This window comes from Brassica napus, unplaced genomic scaffold (assembly GCF_020379485.1).
Source record: "Brassica napus cultivar Da-Ae unplaced genomic scaffold, Da-Ae ScsIHWf_1302;HRSCAF=1859, whole genome shotgun sequence".
NCBI lineage: Eukaryota > Viridiplantae > Streptophyta > Magnoliopsida > Brassicales > Brassicaceae > Brassica > Brassica napus.
Genome location: NW_026014717.1, coordinates 55,584 through 75,054, shown reverse-complemented (window position 1 = coordinate 75,054; position 19,471 = coordinate 55,584). Strand labels below are relative to the sequence as shown.

Genomic DNA, 19,471 nt, shown 5'->3' with positions numbered 1-19,471 from the left:
AAAGGATAATCAAATTAATATATATCTTCATGTCTTCGATAAAAGTTTATAACTTTTTTCTAAGATACCATGAATTTTTTTTTCTAAATTTATAAAACAACATAAACTCCGTGTTAACAACCAAACCATATAGTTAAGTTATGTATCAAAATGACTAAATAATATTAGAAAACCGGCAAACCCCTAGTATAATAGTAAAGTGTGATTTCCTAACTTCATTTGAACATTATAATAAATAGTTTGTATATTAAAAACAAATCACACTTTGAAAAGCAAAAAAATCAAATAGTCCACATGTTCAATAGGCTGCTCTGCTCGTAAGTTATAAAACCGCGCTCGTCGACTGCTCACTGCCGTCGAGACTCTCGTGCGAGACCGTAATTTTTTTTTCAGTTTTAATTATAATCCTACGGTCCAGATTTAATATCGTACCAAACCACTAGATCCACGATACATCCAACACAGCAGAGTGTTCTCCTCAACTCTATTTTGTTTTTTTCCTCTCATTCTTTTTTTAGTCTAAACCAACTAACCGAAAAAAACAAAAAAAAAAAAAACTCTTTCTCTCCTCTCCATTTCTCTCTCTAGGAGAGACTACCGGAACCGCACGTCGACGGGAAGAGTCTCGCCGGAACTATTATAATTACCGCCGGTCGCATAGATTATTCGTTGGAAACAACGCGTCGTGAGAGGAGAGGAAATTCGAAAAAAAAGAAAAAAAATTAGAAACACCGATTCACTTTTTTTTTTGATTATTTTAATTGATCTGTGTGAATTAAATATTCTGCGATGGATGTGATTGGATAGAAGGAAACAAAAAGGAAAGGAGGAAGATAAAAGAGAAGGCGAATTATTCTCTCTCTCTCTCTCTCTTTCTTCTGTGTCGAACATCGCTTATATTTTTTGAAGGTAATGAATTTCACGAGATCCATTCTTCACAAGGTTCTTTTTTTTTTTTAATTTAATTTAATTTAGTGGAAAATATGTTTGGGAGGAAGCGTAATTGTGTTTGTTTGTAATTAGGTAAGCTCTTTGTATTTATTTTTTCTTTGCTGGTGAGTAATTTAGGTTTATTTTCTTAAATTAAGTTAAACTCGGTGCCCAAGTTTGTGAATTAGGTAGGAGTTGGTTCCCTGTTTGCATATAATGAGCTGAACAAGGATCATGAATTAGGCGAAATTGTAGTAGTCTCTTATGGCTTTTTGAAATACCTAATCTTTGTCTTCCAGGTGTTTCTACTCCGCTTTAAAAGGAGAGAGGTTTAAGATGATTTTTCTCGTATTGAACTTCTTCTCAGAGTGCGTAAAGTTGCTGACTTTGTTTCATACTTGGATTTTGCTTAGTTCTAATTGAATTCTTATGTTTTTTTTTTCTTTTTTTTTGTGTTCCTTTGAGTTATTTTGCTTGATCTACTAGCTGATACGTGAACAATTGGGCCCTTTTCTGGCAAGATCCTTCTTTGCAATGAAAAGTGGATTTTGTTTCTTTTGGAGACTTAATGGCTTTGAATCTAAAACTGGTTGTTCATCTTTCAGGGGAAGTGATATGGTCCGTTGAAAAAGACTAAAAAGCTACAAAAGAGATTTTGTTTTATTATTCCAAATTTTGCTGTCATCTGCATGATGCCGTCTGATATAATGGAACAGAGAGGTGTATCAACACCTTCCCACTTTCGTGAAGATACTCGTATTAGTTCAGAGGTAACTTTTTTTTTTTTTTTCTTAATTGTTTCATGGGGTTTTAACTCTGTAGCACCATCTTTGTCACATTATCTGCCACTATTTTCTATGATGTTTAAAACTGTTTTCTTTTTGTTTCTCAAGTATACTTGTTCTTTTGTTTGGCAGAGGCAATTTGGGTTTCTGAAAACAGACCTGATGCCTGAAAACCAAGGTGGTCGTGAAAGATTTTCAAATCTGCCAAAGAGTTCCTGGACACCTGAAAGTCACCAGCTGAAGCCAGAATCTAGCTTGTCTGAGGTGCACCCCTCTGTTAGCCCTAGCGCAAGAAACACCACAAATGGTAGCCAGTGGGAAAGTAGTTTATTTTCCAGCTCACTGTCTGATACATTTAGTAGAAAACGTAAGCTTCTGGTTCACTTTTATGAATTGTTACTTATTATGTTGATTTTGTTTAATCCTCTACGGTAAAGAAACGCCGTTTGTTAATTTAGTACATCATAGACGATCGTGAAAGTTTGTTTCTTTCTCCTTTAACTTACTGTACTTTAACTACTTGAATGCGTCTCCAAATTCTTGGTTTTTGCAGTACGGTTACAGAGAAGTAATATGCTATCTCCTATGTCTGCGAACACAGTTGTTACCCACCGTGAGGAAGAACCCTCTGAATCTTTAGAAGAAATTGAGGCGCAAACTATTGGAAATCTTCTGCCAGATGAGGATGACCTCTTTGCAGAAGTGATGGGTGACGTTGGGCGTAAATCTCGTGCCAATGGAGATGATCTAGATGATTTTGACCTTTTCAGCAGTGTTGGTGGCATGGAGCTAGATGGAGATGTTTTTCCTCCTATGGGCCCCAGAAACGGAGAGAGAGGCCGCAATAATTCTGTTGGCGAACATCATCGAGTGGAAATTCCATCCAGAACAATTTTGGCCGGAAATATCAGTAGCAATGTCGAAGACTATGAGCTGAAGGTCCTTTTTGAGGTACCTTATTCCAGCAGCGTTTCCCCCCCACAGATTGTTTATATAATCTGGAATTGATTACTTCGTACTGAGAATACTTTTACTTGTTCAGCAATTTGGAGACATCCAGGCTCTTCATACAGCTTGCAATAATCGTGGTTTTATCATGGTATCCTACTATGATATAAGGGCTGCTCAAAATGCGGCGAGAGCGCTCCACAATAAGCTGTTAAGAGGAACGAAACTTGATATTCGTTATTCTATCCCCAAGGTATGATTCCCTGTTCTTATGAAAGATATTGTCTTTGCTATGTGGACAGTACTTGTGACTTATGTTGATTTGTATCTATCTTATAATTTTCTTGGTACCAGGAAATTCCTTCAGGAAAAGACGCCAGTAAAGGAGCCCTGTTGATTACTAATATTGATTCGTCTATTTCAAATGAAGAACTCAATCGAATGGTCAAATCGTATGGAGAAATCAAAGAGGTTGATATATTGAGATTCTCCGTTTAGCTACTCTTCTGAGGTAGATTCTAATGATGTTTCTGTGGTTTGCAGATTCGTAGAACCATGCACGATAACCCACAGATATACTTAGAATTCTTTGACATCCGAGTGGCAGAGGCTGCTCTTGGTGGCCTGAATGGACTCGAGGTTGCTGGGAAGCAGCTTAAACTTGCGTTAACCTATCCAGAGAGTCAAAGGTGGGTGACTGGTTGTTTTTTTCTCCCTGGTTTATATTCCTTTGTGGGCTGTGAATGAATACAAAATCCTAAATCAAAATGATTTGAACATGTGCTTTGCTGTTAAGTATTTACGAGGATGCCAGTTGTGTAGATGTATGGGGTTCACCCATTCTTTTTTCTTTATTTCAGGTACATGTCACAGTTTGTTGCACATGATGCTGAAGGGTTTCTACCTAAAATGTCTTTTACTAATACATCATCTGGGCACATGGGTATGCTTTTGCATTCAGCATTTGTAATTCTTTTTTTTATTGAATGATTTGTCATCTTGATACTCAAACCACTGCCGTTAAATATCCCTGTGTCAGGGAGACATTTCCCAGGAATAATTCCTTCAACCTCCATTGATGGTGGACCTATGGGGATTAGTCATAGTTCTGTTGGATCACCTGTGAACTCCTTCATTGAACGTCATAGGAGTCTCAGCATTCCTATTGGATTTCCACCTTTGGCAAACGTCATCTCAGCCAGCAAGCCCGGAATTCAGGAGCATGTCCACCCTCTCGACAATTCAAATATGGGGATCCAAAGCATGCCAAACCTTCATCCTCATTCTTTTTCAGAGTACCTCGACAACTTTACAAATGGTAGTCCATATAAGTCCTCGACAGCATTTTCTGAAGTCGTTAGTGATGGCTCGAAAGCAAATGATGCCTTTATGATACATAATGTTCGTGGAGTGGATGGCTTTAACGGAGGGGGTAAGCTCTTTATCTCTAAATTGCTACTGTTTTGATAAATTTGTCGAAGAATAATGATGATATGTAGTTGACAATTGTGAGTTTAAGAAGAATGTCTGCCGTAGCACACTATTAGGATGGTCCTTACAATTTTAGTGGAATCTGAAATGTGCTACAGCGATGAAAATTCTAGGTACTGTTTCTGTAGACAACTTTTTTTAAAGCATTCTTGGTGTAAAACTTGTCATCCTGGGAAAATATTATTAGTATTATGTTCTTAATTGCAGTCATATAGACAGATCACTGTGCTGGGTTTGAAATTGAATTTGAAAGTGGCTGAAACATTCGTTGTGTATGTCAACAGAATTGCACAATTACTGAGTGCTATTAAAATTTTAATTTTGGAAGATTGTGGGAAGTATTTCTTCTACTGTCATACATAATATTGTTTTTTTTTTCTCACTTTTAGTTGTTGTGGTCTTTTGACTGTAGGCATAGGGTCTCCCATGAACCAAAACTCCCGCCGCCCTAACCTTAATTTATGGAGCAATTCTAATACTCAGCAACAAAATCCTTCAGGTGGCATGATGTGGCCTAGCTCGCCGTCTCACCTCAACAGCATTACTAGTCAGCGCCCACCTGTTACCGTATTCTCTAGAGCACCTCCTGTTATGGTGAATATGGCATCTTCCCCTGTGCACCACCACATTGGATCTGCGCCGGTATTAAACTCGCCTTTCTGGGATAGAAGACAAGCCTATGTAGCTGAATCTCTAGAATCGCCTGGCTTCCACATAGGTTCTCATGGTAGCATGGGGTTTCCTGGCTCTTCACCCTCACATCCAATGGAAATTGGTTCTCATAAGTCCTTTTCCCATGTTGCTGGGAATCGCATGGATATAAATTCCCAAAATGCTGTACTGCGATCTCCCCAACAGTTGTCTCATCTCTTCCCCGGGAGGAACCCAATGGTTTCAATGGCGGGTTCGTTTGACTCGCCTAATGAACGATACAGGAATCTCTCACACCGTAGAAGCGAGTCTAGCTCTAGTCATGCTGACAAGAAACTGTTTGAGCTTGATGTTGACCGTATATTACGTGGGGATGATGTCAGGACAACACTGATGCTTAAAAACATTCCAAATAAGTAAGTGGATTCAGTGTCTCTCCTTCATTCCTTGTTACACATATCTTTTGTTAGCTTCGTAGGTTGTTTGCTGTATTCCTTTTCAATTCTGAACTCTTTTAAATGCTGCTATGGTTTAGGTATACTTCTAAGATGCTTCTCTCCGCCATTGACGAGCATTGTAAAGGAACGTATGATTTCCTTTATTTGCCAATTGACTTCAAGGCAAGCAGGCGTCCGTCCTAACCTTTTATATAATAGTCTTATGCAGAAAATGGGCTTTGGTATTTGCAGTATCAGTGTTTTTTCACTAACCTAATTTTACCTTCTCGTTTCAGAACAAATGCAATGTGGGATACGCTTTCATCAACCTTATTGAACCTGAAAAGATTGTACCATTTTATAAGGTACAGTCTGCCTTTTATATATTTTTTTGGCTTTTTCTCTTGAAGAGCATTGGTTAAAAGTTTTAAAAACACTTGCAGGCTTTTAATGGAAAAAAGTGGGAAAAGTTTAACAGCGAGAAGGTGGCAACTCTGACATATGCTCGAATCCAAGGAAAAGTAGCACTTATTGCCCATTTCCAGAACTCAAGCTTAATGAACGAAGACAAACGTTGCCGGCCTATTCTTTTCCACACCGATGGTCCAAATGCTGGTGATCAGGTGAATGTTAGTAACACATCAGATAACATCATCTTGTTAGGTTTTCATTTCGTAGTAGTTACTCAATTTCGCTCTCCCTTTGGTTGCACATATTGAAATGGGTTCTTAGTGAGATCTCATAAGTTCAAAGATGTGGTGATGCTCAGTTACTCAATAAGAGATTGATTTGTTTCATATTTGTCACCTTTGTTGTTATTATTTGCAGGAACCATTTCCAATGGGAACCAACATACGATCAAGACCAGGAAAGCCACGAAGCAGTAGCATTGATAACCACAACGGCTTTAGCATCGCTTCCGTTTCAGAAAACAGAGAAGAACCTCCTAATGGAACCGATCCTTTCTTGAAGGAGAACTAACCAATGAGCAAAAAAACCAAGCAGAGAGGTAAAAGAAAGTTAAGGAAAAATGAAGAGCTAAAGATATAACAAAAGTTTTATATTATTATAATCATATCATCAGCACACCCTAGAGTTCTGTAAATCGGGGGTGTTAAATTTACCCTGACAAAACTGTTTTTGCGGTGAAGATATATTTTTGGAGAGATCATTAAACTTTGTTGACCTCAAACCTTCACAGGTTGCTTCACCAGTTTTTGTTGTATTATCAATATCCCCTGAGAAATCTTCAAGAGTTTCTCTTTACTTTTTTTTTGTTTTTGTTTGGGGTTATTCAAGGATTTTTGTCTTCTTGCTATCAATGTAGTATGTAACAAGCCTTGGATTACATTCAACTTCTTTGCTGGCTGTTTGTGGCCATTTCATGTTGCAACTTTTTTGGAGATTTTAATGAATGCTTCCTTTTTGGATATAATATAAATTTTCATAATCTTTTTGTTTTAACATGATTGTATGTATTGAAACACAATGCAACTCTTTTTTAAGAGACATTGAGCGGTCAAAAACTGTAGAGAAGTGAGTGAGAGACGGTGAAGAACGACTTATTCATGCACGCACTATAAAACCAGAGAAAATACATACCCAAACAATATTAACGTATTAAAACATTCCTAAACTAAATAGGAATTTGAATTGCATACCTAAACTCATAATAAATAGCTAAAACATGCTTCGTAACTGACACGTGTCAGTCCATTTTAAAATATATTGATTTATTTTTTTAAATTATTATCTTTTAGTTTTTGCCATTTTATTTGTTTGTAAAGTACCACAAATAATTAAAATCATCAAATTGGTCTTATTTATAATTTCAAAATTGGAAATAAATTTTAATATATGGTGATATATAAAATAGAAATATTTTTTTATCAAATAAAATAGATTTAATAATATAAATATATTATTTTATTATTATTTCATATTAAAATATTTGATACAAAAAATTTAAATAAATAGAAAACAACATAAAAACAGTATCATAATTTAAAGCCTGATTTAATCTCACTAGTTCTTAAATTTTATAAAATATTTTTTATATTTTCTTAGGTTATTTTAGTTGCAAATCTTATTATGTGCTTGCGTGATATATATAATATAAATAAAATTAAAAATTTGTAATTTTTGTTTGTAGTTATCAAAACCAATGTTAATTACACTAGGCATAATGTATGCGCTTGACCCTAACCTAGTGCCGAATCAATTATTTGGTAATTATACGAGAATTAATTGGGAAATAGTTTTGTAAACTTTTTGTGTATTATTAATATTACATACTAGTTTTGTAGCAAAATAAAAATAATGTAATATGGTCTAGTGGTTTTGTGCGATATTTGTTTTCTTGAGATGCTGCGTTCGAAACTATTTTTGGTTAACTAGCCATTCTTTTCTTTTTATTAAGTAAGGGTAATATTATTAAAGATCTCTACTGTAAAATCAAATTTCTAAAGAGTATTTTTAGTTATGTTGATTAAAATTTGAATGATTATATTTGTAAATTTTTTTTAATATAAATATAAATTGAGTGGTATTTCTTCTAAATATTACATATGAGTAAGATTATTTATAATTAATTCTCATGTTTTAATAAGGTATATAACATACTTTTGATAACTAAATTAATTGGGTGTTAGTGGTCCAGTGGTTAAACTCAACCTGGGAAGTCATGGGTTCGAACGCCGCTGGGAGGTGATTATCTTGAGGGACCTTCGGACCCAATACGGATAAGCCTGCTAACGTGTGGTCACTGGTGGGATTTAAATGGGGTGATCACCAGCCCTCCTGGATGCCTCGGCGGGCTCCCCGGCTAAGCTCAGGTGGACGGTCATTGGCGCTAGTCGGATCCTAACGAGGCTCCGGATACCAGGGTCATCAAAAAAAAAATTAATTAATATATTGTATATGATAACTATCTAAATAAATAATTAAATTTATTATTTAAATTTAATTAAAATCTGGTAAAAAAAAATAAAATTGTACTTTTCAAATTAAAATTATAATTATGATAAATTTGATTATTTAAGTTATTTAAGGCATATTAACAAAAAATAGAATTATAGGGACTAAACTACAAAAAAATTTAAAAAAATAGTCTAAATCATCATATAACCGGCTATCGGCATGTTTTACCTATTTATTATGAGTTTAGATATGCAATTCAAACTCTTATTTAGTTTAGGAATGTTTTGGCACATTAATATTGTTTGAGTATGTATTTTTTCTGGCTTCATAGTGCGGAAATGAATAAGCCCGTTTACCCAGCAGTTTAATGCTAGGTTTATCCCATGTTGATGATATTAGCGGTTAGGCCATCACAGACCGACCAGCTTCATAAAACAGAATCTCTGGCCTGTCTCCACAGAATCTGACCACATTCTTCCGGTTACCAACAACCTATGACATATTTATCAACAAAGATCTGGGCATCACAATTCAGCACAAGAACTAGTCATAAGCTTATATGCAGATGTCTTCTTCAGCTTCATATATATAGATTCTGTCTTCATAATGGGCTCTTTCTCTTTTTTAAAAGGCTAGGCTATTGGGTCCTCCTAGCATAAAACCATAAACAGCTTCAGGGTTTAAGGTTTAAACCCCTTCTTCTTCTATTGGGAAAAAAATGCAGAGAAGAAAGCTGGTTGTGCAAATCTCACAGTTTCCGATGAAGGAGCTGATTCGGCGCGCCAAGGAGGAGAGGAAATCACAGCCCTGTCGAGTTCTGGAAGATCCGCCGGATAACGGCTTACTCGTGCCGGAACTCGTCCACGTGGCTCACAGAGTTCACCGTTGCCGCGCCTCGTTACTCTCCGGCCTCTCTACAATCATTCATCACCATATTCAGAGGTTCATCGCTGCAGGTTACTTCACTCTTCTGTATCATCTCCGAGCAGATACAATGCGTATTAGCTTTTTAGAGTGTGGAATCATATGGGGACTACTTTCTCAATAACCCTGTGAAACTATGTGTGCTTTGTTTATGATTTTTCATGTTTATGTTATAGTAATGTGTTTTCTTTAAATGATCACAGACGTTAGTGTTCAATGAAGGTTCTTTTGTTCTCAGGTTCTGCTTTGAGGTTCACATTGGCAAAGAAGGTCATGAGATCTTGTGGGGTCTTGTTCACCTTTATGACCGTGCTGTCAAACCTAGAGTTGTCCACTACGTCGAGAGGTTTACCGTCCCTAAAATCTCTGCGCTTCTTGAGTTATGCATACAAGCAGGAGTAGGTTGAGATTGAGAAGTTCCCATCGAAGAGAAGATCCAAACCTGTGAACAGCATTGAAGGACGTCAATGATTTTCCTACGACGGCTACAGTTTTACAAGAAGATGATTGTCGTGACGAAGAGAAGAAGAGCTTGAAGGAATCTCAACGATGGTTTGAAATGGTTTCAGGGTTCAGGAAGCTGATGGAGAGATACAAAGCGTGGATCAGGTGGGTCCAAAGGGACACAAAGTGAGGTTGTGTAAAGCCACAAGATGGAATGCACGCGTGGCAGGAAGCTTCTATTGATGATGTGGTCGGTCCAAACTATGTGTGGCATGTTCGGGATCCAGATGCTTCTGCTCTTGACAATAGCTTGCAGAGGTTTTATGGGAAAGCTCCTGCGGTTGTGGAGTTGTGTGTGCGAGGTGGTGCACCAGTGCCTGAACAGTACAAGAGTATGATGACTGATGAGGCTCGATGTGGTTTACCCTCAACGCGATGAAGTCGATCTAGTTGCTTGACCTTTCTATGAGACTGTTGATGTGAAAAAGATAAACTCATGTTATATATATTGCGAAAATTAGGAACACAGTTTTGTTTCTTTTGCTAAATAGAAAGACCCTCTTTTGAGTCTCAAGCTCTACTCCTTGCGGTTGCGATCTCACTTCGCAGCTTCTCAATAGCTTTGACTGCTCCGATTATGTTACTCTCCATCTCTTTCAATTGCTCAAGTTTCTCTACGTTACCGCTCTTCTCTGCATCAAACTCTTCCCTGTTCCATTGAAACCAAAATGATTAGACCAACTGATGATGATGACAAGTAAAAGACGTTTCGTTTTACCTTAATCTCTGGTGCTCTTCTTTCAACCGCTCAAGCTCTTGAACTGAAGACTCTAGACCCTCTGACTCGAGGCAAACCTTCTTCAACTCCTTTACTGCCGCCTTCACCTGTGCAGCTAGCTCCTCGCGTTCTCTGGCTAATGTATGAGCCTCAATGTGAGCTGATTGCAGCTCCCTCCTGATGTTATCCCTGTTGTTGACAATACCCTCAAGTTTCGCAATCTTCTCGAGTGCACCTCGGATCTGAATCTCGCCGTCTGTCTCTGTCTTGACGATGTGAGCTCTCAGTCCCTGGACTTCGCGGTCAGCAAGGGATAGGTCTTCCTTGAGAGCTACGTAGCTAGCAGCAAGTTTGCGGTTGTCACTAGAGAGACGGTCAATCTCAGCAGCTCGAGCTGCAATCTTGTTTTCAAGAACGTCGGAATGGGAAACCCGGTGGTCAGAAGCGGAAGAGATGGTCTCGTGGTGCCGGGATGATGATGAACCACTAGTTGACATGCCTCGGCTATAATGCTTAGATGAACCTAGCCTCTCCCTTGAAGACATATCTCTGAAAGGGGGAAAAAGCTTTAAAAGTATTCCGTTTTAGCCGAAAAGACAGAGTAAACTGACAATTCAATACAAGAAGCTAGCTACTTTCAGTGGCAATAGGAGAAGTGGGCACAAATCAATGGCAAATCCTTGGATTGACACAAGCTGAGAGGAAACTAAGAACCAGCGTTCTCAAGGTAACAACAAGAGCAGAACCCTAACAAGCTAAGAAGACAACGAATTCACACGAACGAACCTACCTGAAATTCACAGGAAGAGATGAAATCGAACACAAGAAGACTAGGATCGGATTACACCACCAACTTTGGTCTCGGCTTGATTGATTGTTTGTTCCAACTAAATTTATTATTTGTTTCTGCTCTTGCAGCGCAATCACAAAGTGGGCTGATGCTAATCCATCAAGGCCCATTAGGTTCTGACCCATTAGTTTCATCCATGGTTGTCACGTGAGCGAAAGTCACACCATCTTTCATGAACAACAACAACAAACTTGTGCAGAATCAAATTTCAGATTTCAGATTCACACCTGAAATTAATGATCTGGAATTAAAAAAAGAGAGCAGACAAATGCGCTGATCGCTGTCTGAATTCAGTTGCCCTCGTATCCAATCCCTGTCGTCGGGCTTCAAAATCGAATATTTACCTTCTCAGGTAAGTCGAATATGTTATGCTCCTCTCGCGTCATTTTCAGTGCACCCACATTAGGGTTTTATCATTTAGATTTGATTTTACATCAGTCGCTTAAAGCTTTAAAACTTCAGTTCCAGTCTTGCCTCTTTCTACGTTGCTTCCTCCTGTATTGTCTTCCTATATATATATATATATATATATGTTATTGTTTTGCTTCTCTTTGTCACAAAAAGGAAGCTTACTTGTACTCTGAAATACAGTGGCAGAGGCTATGGAGATGGAGATGGAGTTCTCCGATGTTGTGCAAACTAGTGCTAAGTATAAAAGGAATGGTCTTTGTGGGAACTCATCCATTGGATCAGAAAATGGGATCAAGAGGAACATGAAGAGCTGCCTGGTTACATCTTTATCTGTAACGGGAGAACAAAACCTGATTGCTACCGTTACCGTGTCTTTGGGATACCAAGAGGAGGAAGAGTCATTGTTGAGAGTAATCAAACCAGGGATGAAGCTTTTCCTCTATGACTTTGAGAAGAGACTTCTTTATGGTGGCAAGTTGGAGGATATACAACCACAAGCTTTTGGACAAGAAATATCCTGCCTTTCAAGTCTGCTATCTATCAGAGAATTACAAAGGCGGCCACAAGTTTTAAGCAAGAACTTGCTCAAACAGTTGGATTCACAACAGAATCACATGCTCAAGCTGATTGATACACTCAGCAAGCTTTAACGCAAGGTTCTATATCAGGGGGCTCCTGGCCTCGGACAACTGATTGGCATGCTGCAAGCCAGGCATATTCCTCAACCGCAGATCGGAATGCGGTGAATCAGTCTTATTACCATCAGACATAGGATACAACCACAAAGCCTAATCAAACATCTTAAAACACATGCCCCTGTACGTAGTGGATCTTCAAACTCGGTTGAAAAACATGGTTTTATATTCAGTTGGGAAACTGTTTGATGCTGAAAACGTCTTTGCAGGATCTGGGGAAACTTGTGCGTGGTGGACGCAAACTAGTGCAACTCACTGGAAAAGAAGGAAAAACTGACATAAGAGGTAAAGTCTCCAGCTCCTTTGCTGTAAGTTAGAAAAAAAAAGCTATCCATATAAGGTTTTAATTTCTGTGCTCGAATCCCTACTCATAAGTGCAATTCTGACTGAGATACAAATTAATAAAAAAAAACATATTAAAACTCTTTTATCACAAGCTCTCCTAAACCATTTCTTTATGTTTGATATTTTGGATTTGTTATTAAGAATATGCTTACTGACTCTAAGATTAACCCGAAGACCTGTTGGTAGAAGAAATGCTTTTTTTTTTGTTTTTTTTTTTGTTTTGGTTTTGAGTTTAATCTATGGGGGTCTTAAAGTCTCCCACACTATGTATATGATGACTGAGCACTTGCATTGTAATTCACATGACATGTTCTCTTGCTTTTCCTCTTTGTCTTCTCTTATCTTTTTTAAAAAGAATTATTTTCCTTCTTTCTAACTTATTTCTCCAATTAAAGAAAAATATTTTGATTCAGAGGTCTGTCTCTATCTTTCTTTCCCCATATTGTATTTACATTTGCTTAGGTACACTATGTACTTAGGGTCTGGTCCTGCCTTTTTTGTTGTTGCTGTTGTGTCACAGATCATAAATGGGGAAAAATCAAGTTCAAATCTGCCTAGGTGAATTGTCATGAAATAACGTGAAAAGTCCCAAGATTTCAGAGTAATTATCCAAATATGTAAAATATTCTAACGTGAAAGTCCCTAACTATTTCCTACCGTCACTTTAATGGCAATTGTCGTGTTTTTTACTACAAGTTACACCAAACAATTAGTCTGAATATTTTTCAAAAGCAACAGCTTTAAATGTAGTCTGAAAATTTCTCAAAAGTTTCTGTGAAATAATAATTTTCTGTACAAAATTATTCAGTAGAAGAATGATAATTGCAGTTGGCATAAAATGAAAAGAATATAGATATTACACTGAAAAAATTTCTTGACCCAATAATGTCAAGAAAAATGCCTATTATAGTTTTCTTAATTATGTACTTTAGATGGAAATCAACGGTTCTACTTAGTACTCTCTCTGTTTCATAATAAGTGTCATTTTACAATTCCAATGCAAATTATAGTTATTTTCAGCTGAAAATTAATGACAAACTGCATTGATTTTATAAATAATTTTATTTATCTCAAATACTATTGATTAAAAAGATGTAGTTAATAGCAACTTACATATATTTCCGCTACTTTCTTAGTCTATGTTAAAAGTGTCAAAGTTACACTTATTCAGGAAATATCGTTTATTGACCACAAGCCTATGATGTGTCATAATAAATAATGATTCGATTGGTGTAAACAGACAACGAATGTTTGCAATAGTATTATATTGCTAAAAAATGGAAGGTAGATCATATAGATCAACTAGTATTGAGCTATCATATTTCCCCAGAATAAAATTATGTTGTGATCAAACCAATTAGCATGTGCCATGACATTGGCACCTTGAATTTATAAAAGCACCAAGACTGGTAAATAAAAAATGTTAATGATGACCCCTTAATCAAAAATAAACAAAAGCTGAATCCTCTAAACTAATCTTTTCTTTTAGTAACTCAAACTTGACGTTTGATTAAAATTAATAAACACGTTAATAAGTTTTTTTTTTTTTTGACAATTGACTAAGACTCTTTATGAGAAAGAGAGTTTCTGAGAAAGTAGCTGAAAGTTTCTAGGATGTTTCGTGTAAACAGAAGTATTAAAAGGGGAAGACGAGGGAGCCAGTCATTCGAAATAAAAGGCCGCGTTGGCATAAGTGGGGTCCCATTTTACTGCGTCTGAATATTTCTGTCTTCCTTCTTTGTGAAAAAAAAAAAAAAAACAGGTGTAGCTGTTGTCTGTGTGTTGTTCATCCAAACCGTTTCTATGGGAAACTGCTGCTCCGATGTTTCCTCTGGAGCTGGGGCTATAGCTGGCGTTGGTGGAACTGCTGCTATCTCCTCTGCTCGCGGCACTACGAACGACGCCGTTGATTACTATCTCAAGTCTCGAGGTTTCAACGGTCTCTTCTCTCATATCGAGGTTCCCTCTTTACATCATTTTATCTCATCGTTCTGTTTCTATCTGAGGGTTTCATAATTGTTAATGTCTTGTCTTTTGTTCTTGCAGCTATCGTTTTGTGCTTCCAATTTGCGAGACCGTGACGTGCTTTCCAAGGTAATTCGTTGTAATGGCTCCTCTAGTTTTGTTTAATTTGATGTTTTTGCCTGAAGGCAGTGTATCTATGCAATGGCCTCAAAGCTATGTCATTTGATATCTTAACCAAAGGTCTTATCAGTGATGGAGCTATTTTAGTATTTGCCATGGCATCACATTTATATTAATTTTCTTTATTGCAGAGTGATCCTATGGTGGTTGTCTATAGAAAGGAAAAAGATGAGACACTTTCGGAAGTGTACCGCAGCGAAGTTGTTTTGAACTCCTTAGCTCCTAAATGGATTAAGAAATTTACACTCGCTTATCATTTCGAGACTGTCCAGACATTCTTGTAAGATTGCTTCTAAACAAAATATGTGGCTGAGAGAGATTTAAAAAGAAAAAAAAAACCTTTACTTGATCAAAGTAGTTTGACACCTTCTGTTGGTTTGTTTGTTTGTTACACAGGTTTCGTGTGTATGATGTTGACACTCAGTATCAAAATTCAAAAGAGGAGGTAACTAATTCTACCTCATCTTGTTATGTCTCCTCCATTTTCCTGATGAGTCTTTTTTGTCTCTTTAAAATGTGGGTACCACAACCACCACCCACATGCTTGTGTCTCAACATTCATTCATTACTGATGAAGATTTACTTTTCAGATGCTTAAGCTTGACCAACAGCAATTTCTTGGTGAGGCAACATGTGTATTGTCTGAGGTATCAACTAGTGCTTTAATTTAAATGCTATCCTTTTACTTGTCTGATAGACCTGAGTTTTGGCATGTGTTGGACTTTAAATATTTACTTATTTAACCACGCAGATAATCACAAAATCAACTAAGACGATTACATTAGAGCTAAAGCGTAAAGAAGGCGTTGCTGCACAGACTCAGCATCACCATGGGAAGCTTATTATCCATGCTGAGGAGTCCCTTGCTTCTAAGATTACGACGGAGATTGTATTCAGATGTTCGAGTTTGGAATCTAAAGATCTTTTCTCAAAAAGTGTAAGAGTTTGTGGATTCATTCTCCTCCTAAGCCTTTTTTTACCTAAAATAACACAGTTTAGACATAAAATAAAATATAACTCGTTTATTACATTTTTATTGCTCATGTTTAGGATCCGTTTTTGGTGGTATCAAAGATTGTGGAGCAAGGAACTCCAATCCCAGTGTCTAAAACTGAAGTCCTGAAGAACAATCTTAACCCTATCTGGAAACCACTCTTTCTAAGTGTTCAACAAGCCGGGAGTAAGGTATATCAGAATAATCTTATATCCATGAATATGTAATAGAAAGTCTATTTCTCTGTCTGAGATAAGATGTCTCAAATTTTCTCCCTATAATCTTGCAGGACAGCCCACTGATAATAGAATGCTCAGACTTTAATTCCAATGGAAAACACAGTCTCATCGGGTAAAGATTAGAGCTCAGACTATTTCTTTTTCGGAGTAACTCTTATCTGTTAACTGACATAAGTACTCGTTTATTTTGGGTGGCCAGAAAAGTTCAAAAATCGCTTTCAGACTTGGAGAAACTTCATTTGACTGGCCAAGGAATCAACTTATCTTTGCCTACTACTGGTGCTGGACAAAGCAAGGTATGAAGGTCCAAAACATGCTAAATGCATTTTTCATGCAAGTTTATCTGATAACATTTCTCCTTATTTTTAAAGGTATTAAAGAGCCAGCTTTTTGTGGACAAGTTTACAGAGACTGTCCAGCACACATTCCTGGAATACTTGGCCTCTGGGTTTGAACTAAGCTTCATGGTAGCAGTCGATTTCACAGGTAATAAGGTCTTACACCACCACTGCAGATAATCATTAAAAACTAAGCTTCTTGGACACTAATATAAATATCTCTTATTGTCCTTGCAGCTTCAAATGGAAATCCACGCCTCCCTGATTCTTTGCACTACATTGATCCTTCAGGACATTTAAATGCTTACCAGAGAGTGAGGACTTGATCATGTTATTTCATTTTTTCTTAACTAGCAGTCACTCTGACTAGAACCAATTCTTTTTTTTTTTATTATTATTGAAACAGGCAATAGTGGATGTTGGAGAAGTATTGCAGTTTTATGACTCAGACAAACGTTTCCCTGCCTGGGGATTTGGAGCTCGTCCAATTGACTCTCCAGTTTCACATTGCTTTAACCTCAATGGAAGCAGTTCATACTCTGAGGTAAAACCAAAACTCAACTCGTTTATCAAATATTATTAGAATTTTTTATGTTTTTGTATTCACAAATCTAATTATTTTCTTTCTATCTCTCAGGTGGATGGGATTCAAGGAATCATGACTTCATACACAAGTGCGCTCTTCAACGTCTCTCTAGCAGGGCCTACCCTTTTTGGTCCGGTGATAAATTCTGCTGCAATGATAGCCAGCCAGTCTCTAGCTCAAGGTTCACGCAGATATTACGTCTTATTAATCATCACAGTGAGTATTATAAATAAATATAAACCAACATCAGAACAAAATCAAACATTTGTTTATAACCAAAAAACTTGTGTTCAGGATGGTGTAATAACAGACCTTCAAGAAACAAAAGATGCACTAGTCAGTGCATCGGATTTGCCGTTATCAATGCTCATTGTAGGAGTTGGAGGAGCCGATTTCAAAGAGATGGAGGTAAAAAGTCTATGGAAGAAGAAGACATAGTAAGATTCTTACAACTATATATGATTTTTGTGTAAACTGTGTGTTTGGTTTTGGTGTGGTCTTGTAGATACTAGACGCGGACAGAGGTGAACGACTGGAGAGCTCGAGCGGGCGTGTGGCGTCACGTGATATCGTTCAGTTTGTAGCACTACGAGACGTGCAACGTGAGTTTTGTTCTGATTCTTGAATTTAACCCACAAGAACCGTATGACAAAGGCTTAGTTAGTTCCTTTGAGTTGGTGGGGGTGTTAATGAGTTTGTGTTGTTCCTTTGCAGATGGACAGGTCTCTGTAGTACAAGCGCTTCTTGCAGAATTGCCTTCACAGTTTTTGACGTATATGAGAATCCGTAATATGAAGCCTGTTCCTCTGTGAATATATGATGGATCGTTTGTGTAAATGATTTGCCAAAGGAAAGTGTACATAATAATATATACTTCTTCTACACGGTGCAATTACATTGGCTTTCTTCTTTGTGTTTCTTTTTTTTTTTTTCTGAATGTAAAAAGTTTCGAATGAAGCGACTTGTAATACCACATTGGGTTTGTTTTGTCTTGAATATTGTAAATGCAAATGATTTACGTTTACAGTTTACAAACATGAGGAAGCTATAGTTTACAAACCCGAGGAAGCTATAGCCTAAAAGGTCTTAAATTATCAATTTATCGTTTAAGTCTAATGAATTAGTCTAAAGATCTAACTGGTAGCCATCCTAAAAATAAAAATAAATAAAAATGAATGATTGTTCTTTTTTTTCAAATTTGGTAAACAACAATTTTATTTTATAATTCTCTAAAATGAACGAAAAAGAATGAAAATAAAAAATTGTTCTTTTTAAATCATGTTATTTTATAAATCATTGTTATTTTATAGGAATGATAATGAATTTAATGTTCGTCTCTTCATGAATGAGACTAATTAAAGACATTCAACGGACTAATTAAAGACATTCAACAGTAATGATTTGCGGTTGACAAGTAGTACTAAATTTTGCAGTTAACGGTATATACTTACTAGGGGACAATCCGCCCTATAGACGGGTAAATAAATGAATTTAAAATATATAAACATCTTAAATTTTGATGAGCCTTTGCAATCGTAACATTAAATTTTACTTTTTTAGATATCATAAGTATATTTCACATTTTTAAAAAAATATTTAAAATATAAAAAAATCATGAAAACATTATTATTTTAAATATTTTTTCTACTTTAATTGTGATAGCAAGTAGAAAATTATTTATAAAACTGCAAGCATTAGGTTAAAACCAAACAATAAGTTATGGATTCGTCGCTCTGATCAAGAAAAAAATCAAAAGATATATGTATTGTCTACATGAAATGAAAAGTCACACTAAGATATATGTATTGTCAACCTAAAGTACAGGTTTAGAGTAGTTTTCCTGCTCTGGAGATTGATCCAAGGTGATGCATAGTACCTAAAAACAGAGCAACAATGTCTAATATTTGATTAATGAACGCATAACGACAATTTAAACTAAAAACTCCAAATATAAAGCATGTGCATTAAAGACTCCACTCCTAAAAACACCTGATGATTACTTCCAAGAGCATATCATCCATACGAGAAGGATCCAAGGTGATAAAGTTGACAACATTCCTCTGTAGCCTCCACTCCTCATCGATATGGTGAGAGGCCAAACACATGTAGTTAGCATTGTCCCGGGATGACCACATCTCCACGGAAAGGTTGATCTTACCCTATAAATTACTCAAAGCATGTGACACCCTCTTCTTCTCTTTAATGTAAATCTTCATACATGTCTCCTTAATGGTTCTATAAGCTACAAGTTCATATGGCTGAAGATTCCTTGAAAACACTTTGAAGGCAACATGATCAACCATAGGTAGCGGAAAACCATGCAATATAATCATACGCAGCAACAATCTCGTCACTATGTTGCTCCTGATCAAACTTAGGCCTAATGTAACCGTCTTTGGCTGACCCTCATTGAGACTGATAGTAGCAACTGTTGCTGGATTCTCCTTCTTCTTTCTCTTGGGAGTTAGCAGCTGAGACATGTAGTGATTGGTTCTTTCGAGACAACGCATGAGATGGTTCTTGGAATGCGTTGTCCCGCTGTTACTTAAACCGCTGAGTTT

At 36.8% G+C, this 19,471-nt stretch overlaps 3 protein-coding genes and 1 pseudogene across 8 annotated transcripts; 3 read left to right on the top strand and 1 right to left on the bottom strand.

Annotated features, from left to right (window-relative positions):
- Positions 1-521: 521 nt before the first annotated feature.
- On the top strand, positions 522-6,692 carry LOC125575205 (protein MEI2-like 1). 3 transcript variants are annotated; one of them, XM_048771849.1, is made up of 15 exons: positions 522-909; positions 1,230-1,298; positions 1,536-1,700; positions 1,848-2,082; positions 2,269-2,666; positions 2,758-2,916; positions 3,018-3,134; positions 3,207-3,352; positions 3,524-3,606; positions 3,703-4,095; positions 4,567-5,221; positions 5,341-5,425; positions 5,539-5,607; positions 5,686-5,865; positions 6,071-6,692. In XM_048771849.1, exons 3-15 carry the CDS (start codon positions 1,620-1,622, stop codon positions 6,221-6,223), a joined length of 2,754 nt encoding a protein of 917 aa, XP_048627806.1. In that variant the 5' UTR covers positions 522-909; positions 1,230-1,298; positions 1,536-1,619; the 3' UTR covers positions 6,224-6,692. The 3 variants fall into 3 exon arrangements, with proteins under 3 accessions (XP_048627806.1, XP_048627807.1, XP_048627805.1); XM_048771850.1 differs by lacking the exon at positions 1,230-1,298 and having other exon boundaries at positions 4,654-5,221; XM_048771848.1 differs by lacking the exon at positions 1,230-1,298.
- Positions 6,693-7,235: 543 nt separating this feature from the next.
- On the top strand, positions 7,236-10,099 carry LOC125596830 (annotated as a pseudogene).
- Positions 10,010-11,236, bottom strand: LOC106421960 (protein FLX-like 4). Of its 2 annotated transcripts, none has more exons than XM_013862796.3 (3): positions 11,098-11,236; positions 10,308-10,856; positions 10,010-10,238 (listed from the first exon to the last, which is right to left on the bottom strand). In XM_013862796.3, exons 2-3 carry the CDS (start codon positions 10,850-10,852, stop codon positions 10,100-10,102), a joined length of 684 nt encoding a protein of 227 aa, XP_013718250.2. In that variant the 5' UTR covers positions 10,853-10,856; positions 11,098-11,236; the 3' UTR covers positions 10,010-10,099. The 2 variants fall into 2 exon arrangements, with proteins under 2 accessions (XP_013718250.2, XP_048627811.1); XM_048771854.1 differs by having other exon boundaries at positions 10,308-10,873; positions 11,098-11,205.
- Positions 11,237-11,357: 121 nt separating this feature from the next.
- LOC125596829 (protein BONZAI 1-like) lies at positions 11,358-17,934 on the top strand. 3 transcript variants are annotated; one of them, XM_048771853.1, is made up of 19 exons: positions 11,358-11,509; positions 11,749-12,386; positions 12,473-12,548; positions 14,371-14,567; positions 14,655-14,702; positions 14,885-15,033; positions 15,150-15,198; positions 15,344-15,400; positions 15,505-15,690; positions 15,804-15,938; positions 16,037-16,098; positions 16,186-16,282; positions 16,358-16,472; positions 16,562-16,638; positions 16,731-16,868; positions 16,962-17,126; positions 17,205-17,318; positions 17,416-17,512; positions 17,625-17,934. In XM_048771853.1, the coding sequence occupies exons 4-19, from the start codon at positions 14,412-14,414 to the stop codon at positions 17,720-17,722; spliced, it is 1,743 nt and encodes a 580-aa protein (XP_048627810.1). In that variant the 5' UTR covers positions 11,358-11,509; positions 11,749-12,386; positions 12,473-12,548; positions 14,371-14,411; the 3' UTR covers positions 17,723-17,934. The 3 variants fall into 3 exon arrangements, with proteins under 3 accessions (XP_048627810.1, XP_048627809.1, XP_048627808.1); XM_048771852.1 differs by lacking the exons at positions 11,358-11,509; positions 11,749-12,386 and having other exon boundaries at positions 12,452-12,548; positions 16,367-16,472; XM_048771851.1 differs by lacking the exons at positions 11,358-11,509; positions 11,749-12,386 and having other exon boundaries at positions 12,452-12,548.
- The last annotated feature ends 1,537 nt before the right edge of the window (positions 17,935-19,471 follow it).

Excerpts from the sequence above, each read along its gene's own strand:
- LOC125575205 (XM_048771848.1), top strand. The coding sequence starts at position 1,620 with ATGATGCCGTCTGATATAATGGAACAGAGAGGTGTATCAACACCTTCC. Across the intron at positions 2,083-2,268 it reads TGATACATTTAGTAGAAAAC|TACGGTTACAGAGAAGTAAT; the intron begins GTAAGCTTCTGG and ends TGGTTTTTGCAG. Across the intron at positions 2,667-2,757 it reads AGCTGAAGGTCCTTTTTGAG|CAATTTGGAGACATCCAGGC; the intron begins GTACCTTATTCC and ends TTACTTGTTCAG.
- LOC106421960 (XM_013862796.3), bottom strand. The coding sequence starts at position 10,852 with ATGTCTTCAAGGGAGAGGCTAGGTTCATCTAAGCATTATAGCCGAGGC. Across the intron at positions 10,239-10,307 it reads GAAGAGCACCAGAGATTAAG|GGAAGAGTTTGATGCAGAGA; the intron begins GTAAAACGAAAC and ends TCAATGGAACAG.
- LOC125596829 (XM_048771851.1), top strand. The coding sequence starts at position 12,452 with ATGCTGAAAACGTCTTTGCAGGATCTGGGGAAACTTGTGCGTGGTGGA. Across the intron at positions 15,034-15,149 it reads GAGACTGTCCAGACATTCTT|GTTTCGTGTGTATGATGTTG; the intron begins GTAAGATTGCTT and ends TTTGTTACACAG. Across the intron at positions 15,691-15,803 it reads AAGATCTTTTCTCAAAAAGT|GATCCGTTTTTGGTGGTATC; the intron begins GTAAGAGTTTGT and ends GCTCATGTTTAG.